Below are 11,343 nucleotides of genomic sequence, written 5' to 3' on the forward strand. Positions count from 1 at the left end.
GAAGTACACAGAAACGAAAAGCAGTTTGCATCCATTCAGAGTGTTTTAACACTAATATATATATATATATACATACATACACAGTGAGGTCAATAAGCATTAAGCACACACACACGCACGCACGCACAAACGGGGTGTAACTACACTAAAATTTCAATTTGGTTTGATTCAGAATTTCATAGGGCGTGGTTCGGTACAGTTTCGGTACAAATAGGCAGAAGAAAATTTATTGCAAAATGCATTTACTGGTTTTGTATAACAAAAAAAGAAAATTGACCTATGTAGGTGATTTGCTATATAAAAAAATACAACTATTGGTTGTATAATTAACACAGGCCTGAAAAAAAAAAACATTTTAACTTGCACATTTATTTTCTTGTAGAGCCGATTTTTAGTTTGGTGATGCAGTCTTAAATCCAGGGCTCGACATAGCCATTCATCCGCTGGCCTGGTCCAGCTCGCCCGAGCAGTACGGACCACAGGACTTTATTTTTCACTTGCCCGCTCGGGCCACTAACTATCTAACGGTTAATATATTTTTCACCTTTTTCAATAAAGTACATCTTGTGAAAACGTGTAGATTTACCTCGTCTTCATCACTTTGAAAGTGATTAAACATATTTTCTAATTATAGAGCAAAGTGGTAACAGGTACAAAGAGAATAAAAGAGAGCCTGAAACATAGCCTTGAGGCACCCCGTTAGTCCCCAAGACTAACACAAAAGTAAGACTTGAACCACTGCAATGTCACTGTTTACTCCAACCCACTGCTCCAGGCGAGAAAATAAAATTCCATGATCAACAGTGCCAAAGATGGCAGACAGGTCTAAAAGGCTATAACCACGCAATCACCAGGCTGTAGGTAAAAATATATCATTAAAAACTTTTGAAAGAGCTGACCCTGTACTATGCAAAGTTTTGAAAGCAGACTGGACGACATCAAGTATAGAGAGTTCTTCCAAAAAAGCCATTAGGTGAATGTGCATGATTCTTTCAAGTACTTTAGAGATAAAAGGTTGTTTAGAAATCAGGCTAAAATTTGCTAATATTGTAAGTCAATCCAGGCTTTTTTAAGGAAAGGAGATACGTCAGAATGTTTAAAATATAAGGGAGCGCCACCCAAACTTAGAATGCTGTTGATAAGTGCAAGAACAGCTGAGTCTATTTTGGGAAAAACCAACCTCTTAAAAGGGAAGGGGAATAAGATCACGCTTTGAGCTAGATGGCTTTAAATGATAAAACATTTCCTCTAAAAAACTAAATACTGAAACAGATGGATCATAACCAGGATTTGGTTCTAGCACTAGTAACCTTATCAATAAAACTGTGTAAAGAATGTACACCCACACACCCACACACCCACACACACACACACACACAAGATTTGACAACATCCCTTTGTGTCCCCCATCTTCTATTTGGCCAGTTTACACAAAAAATGCATGAATTTTCTAGGCTCGTAATACAGGGGGACAAGCTCAGTCTCACAGTGGGCCTAAATTCAAAACACACTTTAAGTTTTGGGCCGAACAAGATAAACATTTACTGAACACACTAAAGCTAAACTTTTAAACCTTTTAAACCTTTTATAGTGAACTTTTTGAACATTAATATGAATAAAAACAGTAATATTAATCCAGAATAAATCAAGTTAAACCTAAAATAACGTCTCATTTTGCTCTCCATAAAAATATATTCTGTCAAAATTACACAAATATGAATATACTGCAAAACAAAACAAACAAAGCCTGGAAATTTTAATAATAAGTAACAAACCAAATCATTCCGTTTTCTTTGCTCTTTTATCATTTTTTAGAGCTGGACTCCTGCATCATTTTTAGCAATAAATTCATTTCTTGATGGGTGACGTCCTGTTTGTGTCTTTGTAAAACATATCAGAGGGATGAGATCTAAAAAAAAAAGTGGTTGTGAATTTTAGGTCTTATAAAACATTACAAACTAAATCATAGAACTCATCAGTGGGATTACTCCAAAAATATTTGGCATTTCCCTAATTTTGTGCAACACTAACAGAAGAAATCCTCCAAAAAAAACTCAATCCACAAAAAATAATCTATAGTTTATTTCTGATCTCATAAAGTGCAGCTGTTTTACTGCATTACCTGCTGTCTTTATGTCAAATACTATGGAGTCCTATACTGTTCATAATTAAATAAATACATATTTAATATATTCAAATATTCAAATAGTCTTTTTTCAGAAGCTCGTATTTCAAAATCAATATTTTCCAAAGTAGCTTTGTTTTTATTTCATGTTGCTGTATTTCACAATGGCTTATTTATTTCATGAAGAGCTTTTTCAGCAGAATGGGTCTGTCTGTCAATCAGTGAAAGTGGGCGGGATCTAAACGCTCATTTGCTGATCCATGAAAATCGACTTATATTCCTCGATACCCGCTCAGCGGTGTGCCAGTCAGAGAGATGACATATTTCAGCGATATCTGCACGGCTTTATAGACATTAGAGATCAAATAGAGACAAACTGTCTGCTGCAGAAAATGCAAACATCTACGACTCTGTTTTTGTAGTTTGAGGGTTTGTGTGGATCAAACCACAAAGGAGCTCCGGTCGTCCATATCTTTCAGTCCCCGGTTGAAACACTCCTCATTCTTACGCCATTCCCTCAGAGCTCACATCGTGCCTGATGTCGGCTCGCAGGAGGCGAGCTAGTGGACCGACAGTCAGACCAGGCAGCTGTGCAAAGCGGGACAATCCTGCTCGGGCACCTGAACCTTATATTTTTCTATTTTCAATGAGACAATGATTATAATCAGGTCCTATGATTTTATTTTTCCCTCTCAGGAATATGTTGAACCTTTCCTGCAATGACGTTTCTGACCATGGTCGGAAAACGCAGCGGAGATCCGGGATTGATTGAGCAATTCTGCAGCCAGGGCTTACTCCAAGAACCAGGCTCTGTACTTTGGAGGAAACTTTTTTTTACTATTACTTTTCCAGGGGACAGGGCAACAGACCCTTAACTTGCGCTCACACATACACTCGCGCCACCGCTCCATGTGGCTATCAGGCTAAAATCATTAGGTGGTAGCCCCCTCCCACACGTGGCATGTTGCGTTCATGGAACTCCAGTTCATAGAACTTTTGTGGAACTCCAACAGCCAACCTAACTTAGACCACTACTAGATGTTAATGAGAAGATGAAAATTGCTGAAACGACCACAAAACCACCTGAATTATGCACACTCGCCCAAAGCCACTTTTATCCGCAAATTTAGAACAAAAACCACCCAATTTTTTGTAACACTGTGGCTGTGTTGAGGTGCATACTCCCCCTAGTGTTGAGGGGTGTGCATCGCGCCGTCAGGTTCGCTGAAGCATCTTCGATCGATGTAGTCAGGGTGCTGCTGCTCATGTCTGAGTAAAGGAGTAGCCAATCACAAAAGTGTCTCCGCCTTGTCTAGTTTGATTGACAGACTCAGTCTCCTGAAAAAGCTCATTATGAAATAAATACGCTATTGTGAAAAACAACAACATGAAATAAAAACAAAGCTACTTTGGAAAATATTGATTTTGAAATCCAAGGTTCTGAAAAAAGAAGTAGAATTATAATAATATTCCACATGATTAAAATGAATATTTTAAAATGCTGTTATAAAATAATGAACAGGTTTTTAAAGCAAAATGAAATATATTGAATAATATAATGGCTAATTTAAAATCGGTGTGCAGGTTTTTCACAATTTCATGGTCTTATTATATATTTATAAGAGATTTATTGGTTGATTGTGTATTTGCATGAGTTCCTATTTATTTATTTAATTAAATATTTATTTATTTAATTATGAACAGTATAGGACTCCATAAAATACTGACACCAACTAAACAACAGAAAAGACGTAATAAAAATATCTGCAATAGTAAGTAAATAATGACATTACCGTAATTCTCGGACTATAAGCCACTACTTTTTTCCTGCGCTCACAGCCCTGCGGCTTATTCAGTGACGCGGCTAATTTATGGATTTTCTTGGTGGCCGCCATGTACGGACTTTCGGATTCAGTGAATGGTTTGAATTCTTTATCTAACAGCAACCACAAGTCATTTGTTTTTCAACAAACTAAGCAGCCAAACAGCATGGATCTCACTTCAGGTCTTAGACACTTCAGCCATGGTTCAAAAAATGAAACACGCATGCCCGGCCGCATCCCAGAATCCTTTGGTGCCGTTAGACCCAACGTGCACGTGATCGCCGCTACAATATGATGCAGCTTTCAAGTTAAAAGCAATCGTTAAAAGCAGCGTGAAAAAATCCACCATCACCAACGGGATTGGAAAAGCCGGTCGGCTGCGTGACGGAGAGAACAGCGCATGTGGGAATAACATCAGCCTTTATTTTGTCGGGACACGACTGGAAACACAAATCCATGTGATCGTTTTAACGGTTTCTGAGGACTCACCGGAATTTTGCATTGAAAAGCTCACAGCCTCCGTTTGAGCTGGAGACATGTTCTCCTGGCTGCTGCTCGTTCACATAGAGCTGCGGGGCCAGTGGCAGTCTGATGGCTCCCACACGTAACAACGCATCCGCCCCTCATCCACAAAACGTACAGTTTTAAGTCTGATTGCTCTGCACAGACACGATTTCCTCCTCCCTGTAGCCGCCCTGGCCAAAGGTGAGAAGATAGGAAGGGGAGCGCGCGGGGCGAGCGCTGAGCTCAGAGGCGTCCGCGGAACTTCTGACGCACGCGCCGCGCTGAGGCGCGCGCTTTTCAGTCGCCGCTGCTTTATTTTACTTTTTTTTTTTTTTTTAACCAGCCCTGTTAGTACCATAATGCTGCCGCGACACAAGCGGAAGGAGAGCTGTTCCTTTTCACCCCTCCATCCACTGCTGCTACTTGCTCATTTTTAAACACGTACAACAGTGTGACGAGCCGGGCGTTGGCCCCGCCTTTAGCCCCTAAGACTCATGGGAAATGGGGGATCGCGGATGTAAATTTCCTCATCATAACTGAGGGATGTAATGTTGATTATATGGTTACTGTTTGTAATTTTATGTGTGATACCTAGATTGTCAATAAGTAAAAAAAACTTAAAAAAATAATAATAAATAAATAAACCATAACTGAGGAACTTGTGAACAGAATAGAGGTCCATGCTGTTTGGCAGATGTGGGCGTATTCGCATGCATGAGCCTGAGGCAAAGCTGACTCCTCCCACAGTGTGGTAATGAACCTTACCCATGCTGGGAGTCGGGACGTGAGTTGTCAGGTTTACCACATGCGGCTTTGCTTTTACTACGATGCTGACACACATGAAAATGGGCACGTGAAAATGGGCGGGTGCGGCTTGTAATCGGGTGCGCGCTTTATAGTCCGGAATTTACGGTAATTAAATGAGCTGCTGAGTGACCCAACAGCACGTGATGATCCCAGGTGTTGCGTAATGTCGGCTGTGCTCCTTGCTGTCTGCGCCCACCACCCCTCCGCTTTCTTCCTTCTGACATACGTGGCTCCGTCTCTAAGACAAGATGCGCAGCCGCGGCCCAAAGTTGATTGTTAAACTGAAAAAGACTCCCAATCACCTGTTAGTGTGACTCACCCAGCCACCGGTGAGTTGTGCCCCCTCTCGAAATTTTTGACTTCTTATGTTACAAAGACTACCTCTAAGAGGTGTGGGGGCAAATGTCTTGCAGCAGAGGGCGGTGGTCACGTGCATGTTGGGTCTGCTGTGTCTGAGCGTGGAATTGTGGGAAATAATCCTCATTGCCTGCTCTGGTCGAAAATGGAGTTACCACAGGTTTTTCTTCTGCCTAATTCCTATTCATGTGGCTGTTTTACGTTGTTTCACTCTGAGTTATTTCATCCTTTTTTTTGCACCATAAGTGTGGAGAGGGGAGAGGATGAAGACATGGGTGTGATGTTCAGTGTTAGGTGTGTCAAAATAAAAGCGCAAAGTGTTGGCTATAGCAGGCCTGTCAAAATAAAAGTTGAAAGTCTCCTCTTTGACTTATGTGTAATGCTGCAGTACGGCAAATGTTGCCCACCATGATGGGCCACCGCCTACCTGGTCCAGATCAAAACCCGCCACTGCGTGTGAGCGACCTGCTGGGGATTGCGGATCCATTGTTTCAAACGGACACAGGCCTGGGGCCTCATTTATAAGACTTTGCGTAGGATTTGCGTCAGAAGTGGCGTACGGATGAAACATAGGACGTGCGTACGCACAGAAATATTCGGATTTATAAAACCGTGCGCACGCACATCCTACGCATCTTTCCCTTAATAAATCACAACCGATTCTAAATGTAGCGCAGCTTTTGCGGCTTCATGACACGCCCATAGTTGCCCATAAATAGTCCGTGAAACGCCCACAAATGAATATTCATTGATTGCGAAACCATGGCAAACACCGAGAGGAAATCAAAAAAACGTAACTTCACTCAATGTGAAGTAGAAGTTATCGTTGGCGAGGTGGAAAAGAGGAGAAAATGTTTGGAGGGCACAGTGTGGGCATTACTAATGCCAAAAAGGCACGTGAGCGGCAAACGGTGGCGGACGCCATAAATGCTGTAGCCTCACAACCACGCGTGTCAGGTTCCTCCGAGTGCTCCTCTGTAACGCCGGGCCCAAAAGCCCGCAGAGGTCCAACAGGACGGCTCGAGGAAGCCGGAACCGGCTCATAAGCCACTTGTCCTCGTTTTCCAGCAAGTCTTCTTGCTGCCTAAAGATGCGTTCACTCCGAATTCTTCCATTTGCCACATCTTCTAAGAGCGCAAGATCAGCCATTGTGCGTCATTACGCATTGTGATGGGGCATTTTATTTCCCTCCATTTTTTTTATTTTTTTATTTTAACTTGTCCTGTCCAACAGCTAGGCAGACAGATGAGAGCTGAGGGCCTCTTGTGTTGGACATATTTTACTTTAACAATAGGGGTTATTAATCTTCAGACAAACCAAAGGTATGTCTGAATAAACCCCTTTTGTAATTGAAACCAAACTTTATTAATTTCAATCATGTTTGAAAATCTTTGGTGTTGGACCGGACGGAAAAGGAAAGAAGGGAAGAAGAGAGAGGGATGTTAGAGAGAGGGGGGTAGGAGGGTGATAATAGGAGGGGAAGGGGGATAAGACCATGAAGCAGCATAAAGCAACAAGTTTACTGGTTGTTAATCATTATGGTAAGGTTCAAATGTAGTACAAAAAGGGCGGAGCCTGTCCACACACACACTCAAGTGTTATAAACACACCTGCTAGCTGCAAAAATGTCCACCTGTCGACATGTACACAAAATAAATAGTGTTCACACGCATACTTATGCCTTATAACCAACTAGTGTGAAATATTTCAGTCATTCAGTCATGCAAACTGTTAGTGCAAAGGTGAGCTAACACCTGTGCTCAGGTGAGTGTTTATGTTCTTCTAAAATGGATGGTGGAACGTGAAAAGAAGGTGGGAGAGTGCCCAGCCATCCCTACCCCAAGACCCCCACCGCAGCAGCAGCGGCAGCCGGAATCCCGCCAACGCCGCACGGGAACCGGCAGGGAACAACCGCCGCCCGGGCGACCAAGACCGCCCGTGAGGGTTTCCCTCCATTTAATTGCATCTGACAAGCTACAGATGTCGGTAATAATCCACGTGGAAATGGGAAATTGTTGTTGTTGTAATTTCTTGTTGCTTTCTGAATGGTTGAGACATACGCCATACATTGTTTTATCAAAAATAAAGCAAACTTAAGGCATATGCATGAATACCATAATTCCATAGCTTATGAAGAAATGTTTTAATATGAAAACAACTTTCCCCAGTGGACAATTAATACATCTGTCCGTCCGTCCGCACGCCCGCACCTATATCCGCTCCGCCAGACGGACACATTAACGAGAATATCAGTTTTGTACATTGTTTCGTTCTGTTAACTATATTATTTATGAGGATGAATTGCACTACATGTCAATATTGCAGAATATATTTCACTTTTATTTTTGCAAATATGTGTTCATTTGAATTTCTGTGGTAATTTTGTTTGCTTCACTGCTGATCGATCAAACGGGTGTTCGTGTAGGCTGTTAATTGTAAGACTTGCTTTGTGAAGTCTTCATGTTATTTATGAGGCAGGATTGTCATTTTCACTTTCACGTGTTTCTTCCATTTGCCGACGGTGTCGCCGTTTCTCATTTCACCCGTTTTTGTGCGTACGCCTGGGTCAGAGCTTGCGTGAAGGACCGCACATTTTCCCGTCAAGTTTGCTTTTTATAAATCTCAACTATTGCGTAGAGAGTGGCGTACGCCTTCTTTTGTGCGTACGCAACGTTTATAAATGAGGCCCCAGGTGAGGATGGCCTGTGATGATGTCAGTGTAAAATTTGAAAATAATCCTTTGAATCACGTTCCTTCAGTTCATCCATTATGTCTGAAGTATAATGGGAAATACATTATTCTGAACAACCTGCTGAAGATTACATATTTCTCTTATGAGCAGAGTGTTCAAATGTGACAAATGTAGTTATTTAGGTTATATCATGATATATTTTGTTCTTGCCTGACATGATAAACAAAATCTATATACTGTAATACAAAAATCCAATATTGCCCAGCCTTAGCGTTGAGTAAAATAATTTCTTGTGATAAAGTTATGAGTGATGTTATTTTCAATTACCGCAATCATTTTAAAATTATTTGTTCAGTGATTCACTATCTGCAAAAAAGTAACAAAATACACAGGAGTCCTTCATTATGCGCCAGCTTTTGCTAAGCAGAATCACATTGAACTACAAGAACGAATAGGACACCGTTTCCCAGAATGCATTTCTTTCTTTCTTGTTTGCAGTCACATGGTTGGCTTGCAGTCAGCTCGGCACCAAATTTCCAGCTGCACTTGCCTAGTGACTAGGTAGACGCATTGTACCCGCCCCTGTCTCGCAATATTGTTATGATGGGACAGAGCAAAACTACCCAACATGCACCGCAAACAAACAGCAGCGTCCTTCCGAGTGATCTCAAACAAGTATTAGCGGTGAAACTAAAACAGCAACATTGGAGCTACCCAGCCGCGCAATTCGGATCCAGATATCAGTTCAGACGAGGAAAACAAAGACGTTCATCGTGGATCTATGTCTGCATGTGGATGCAGTGAACAAACCTGCAATGTGTAGCTGAAGCTGCGGGTTCCAGCTGACATCCAGCGGTCTGCGGTGACGACAGAGCTCCTCCTCGTTCTGGACGATGGTTCCTTCAGCAGCAGAAAGTTGTTCTCTGACAGAACCTTCCTGATGTTCTGAAGACATGGTTCCTGCTCCGATCTTCAGCTCCAACTCCCACAAACACCGCCGTCCTCTTCACTGCAGCTCCGATCATCTGCTGCCTACTCGTCTTACAATCACAGCAATCCACGTTGTCTTTCCGTTCAACACTTCTTCACTCATTTACGACACTTAGGAAAATGCTGAGAGTTCCCACATGAACCACGTATCGTCATTTCTGTGCAAAAACCTCACAAACGTCCCAACAAAACACCACCGGCCTCTCAACACAAGCTAACGCTGCTAGCCTGTTAACAAGCTAACACTGCTAGCGCCTCGTGCTCGTCTTCCTCTGTGGTTTATAGGCGGTTAGCAAACATCATGGTGCATTAGCGCCACTAGCTGGTCAGGAGTGTGAATCAGTCCTGTTCTTACCAGTATTTCTTTTTTTCTTTTCAGAATTAATTTTAACTTTATTAACAATTGGGGTAACATACAATAAATGCGAACAACAACCATGTAATCAACATTACCTCGAAGATCAATCAACATTGCCAAACATAACATATTAACAGAAAATAAAGAATAAAGGAAACAAAACAAAAAGACAATGAACACAACACACAAATGAATAAAAACGAATAAGTAAAATAAAAGAACATAGAACCAATCTAAATAGTCTAATACTAGTTAGGGGTACTCGTGAAGTTTGTATTTCTGAGCAAAACTAAGCAATTTCAAGCTATTCTTTTTTTCATGTAATGAAATGATTGAAAGTAATAACAGAGCTCTTTATGAAATGTAACAAAAAGAGGTTTGGTCTTCAAATATTTATTTTTGCGTATATAAAACTTTCCTTGCAATATCCGGATATTAAGAACAGTATTTTCTGGTCTATTATATGATACCACACCGAATAAAACATTTTTGCATGTAAATGAACTGGCATTGCAGTTTGGGAAGAATAGCAAACACAGAAATCTCCCCAGAATGTTTTTATAATTCCACAGTTAAAGAATAAATGATCCACTGTCTCAATGTCATTCAAACAAAAACTGCAGTCATTCTCTTCAAACTTACTTGAATATTTGACTCAATATTTAGATACAATTGGTTAAAATGATTAAACTGCAGCTAAAAGTCTTTTAAAAAGTTGAAACACAAAAAGAAGAAACAGGAAATTAAAAGATAGTAAAATTAAAAACGTGTTTTAAAACAATTTGTGTTACACAAATAAACATAAAACAACTAAAACCGTTGAATAAAGTCAAAACAAAAATATAAATCTCACATTTGGATCAGTAAAGACATGAATTCTCCAGAAACATCCAGAAACAGCTCTGAGCAGCAGCCATGAAGGGACTGAGAACAGACGGACATCAAAGCAGAATCCAAGCAGCACCTTCATCCTGATGAAGCTCCGCCCTCTGACCTTCAGCAGTCATCTCCAGGCTCCGCCCCCAGCATCTACTGCCTCCATCATCTATGTCGGGTGGATGATGCTCGGGTGGATGATCCTCCACCAGCAGCTGGACCTGGATGTTCTCTCAGACCATGTGGCCTAACGAATCAGAAGGTTGAAGGTTCAAGTCCCTTCATGGCTGCAGACAGAAAATGAAGAAGAGGGAACATTCAGAGCAGTGTCTGTGCTGTTTGGTTCCTCATGATTCACGTCTAGATCAGGTATGGATCCCAGTCAGAAATTGATCAGGAAATCTGCAGATCAAACCTTCTGAATAATGCCCTCTGACGTACTGCATTACGGTGTGGTATGGCAGCTGCACCATGGCGGACAGGGAGAGACTGCAGAGGGTAGTCAAAGCAGCTCAGAGGATCATCGAATCCCCCCTCCCCTCTCCCTGGCTTTAGACTGTTTGACCTGCTGCACTCGGGGAGACGCTACAGGTGCATCAGATCAAGGACAAACCGCCTTAAGAACAGTTTTCCCCCAAAGCCATAACCATCCTGAACTCACACAGGCAGTGACACACACACACACACACACACACACACACACACACACACACACCCACACACACACACACACACACACACACACACTTGTTTCCATTATCTGTGGGTACCAGTTTTGTGGTCATCATATGCGGGGACCACCCTTTCCTGA

General features: G+C 41.6%; 2 protein-coding genes across 7 annotated transcripts in view; one reads left to right on the top strand and one right to left on the bottom strand.

Moving 5' to 3' along the window:
* Positions 1-11,343, top strand: part of LOC105357660 (NACHT, LRR and PYD domains-containing protein 12) — a 243,950-nt gene that overhangs the window by 163,381 nt on the left and 69,226 nt on the right. The gene's annotated exons all lie outside the window — the stretch shown is intronic.
* Positions 1-11,343, bottom strand: part of LOC110013798 (gastrula zinc finger protein XlCGF28.1) — a 989,290-nt gene that overhangs the window by 32,800 nt on the left and 945,147 nt on the right. Inside the window, exon 1 of one of the 5 annotated variants that reach the window (XM_023962624.1) lies at positions 9,119-9,588. The exons of 3 other annotated variants lie outside the window; for them this stretch is intronic. In XM_023962624.1, coding sequence (XP_023818392.1) covers positions 9,119-9,263 — 145 coding nt within the window. In that variant the 5' untranslated portion in view covers positions 9,264-9,588. Of the gene's footprint in view, positions 1-9,118; positions 9,589-11,343 lie in introns of those variants that run through there. One more of the 5 variants, XM_020700316.2, reaches the window with a different exon arrangement.

This window comes from Oryzias latipes, chromosome 2, assembly GCF_002234675.1.
Source record: "Oryzias latipes chromosome 2, ASM223467v1".
Taxonomy (NCBI): Eukaryota; Metazoa; Chordata; class Actinopteri; order Beloniformes; family Adrianichthyidae; genus Oryzias; species Oryzias latipes.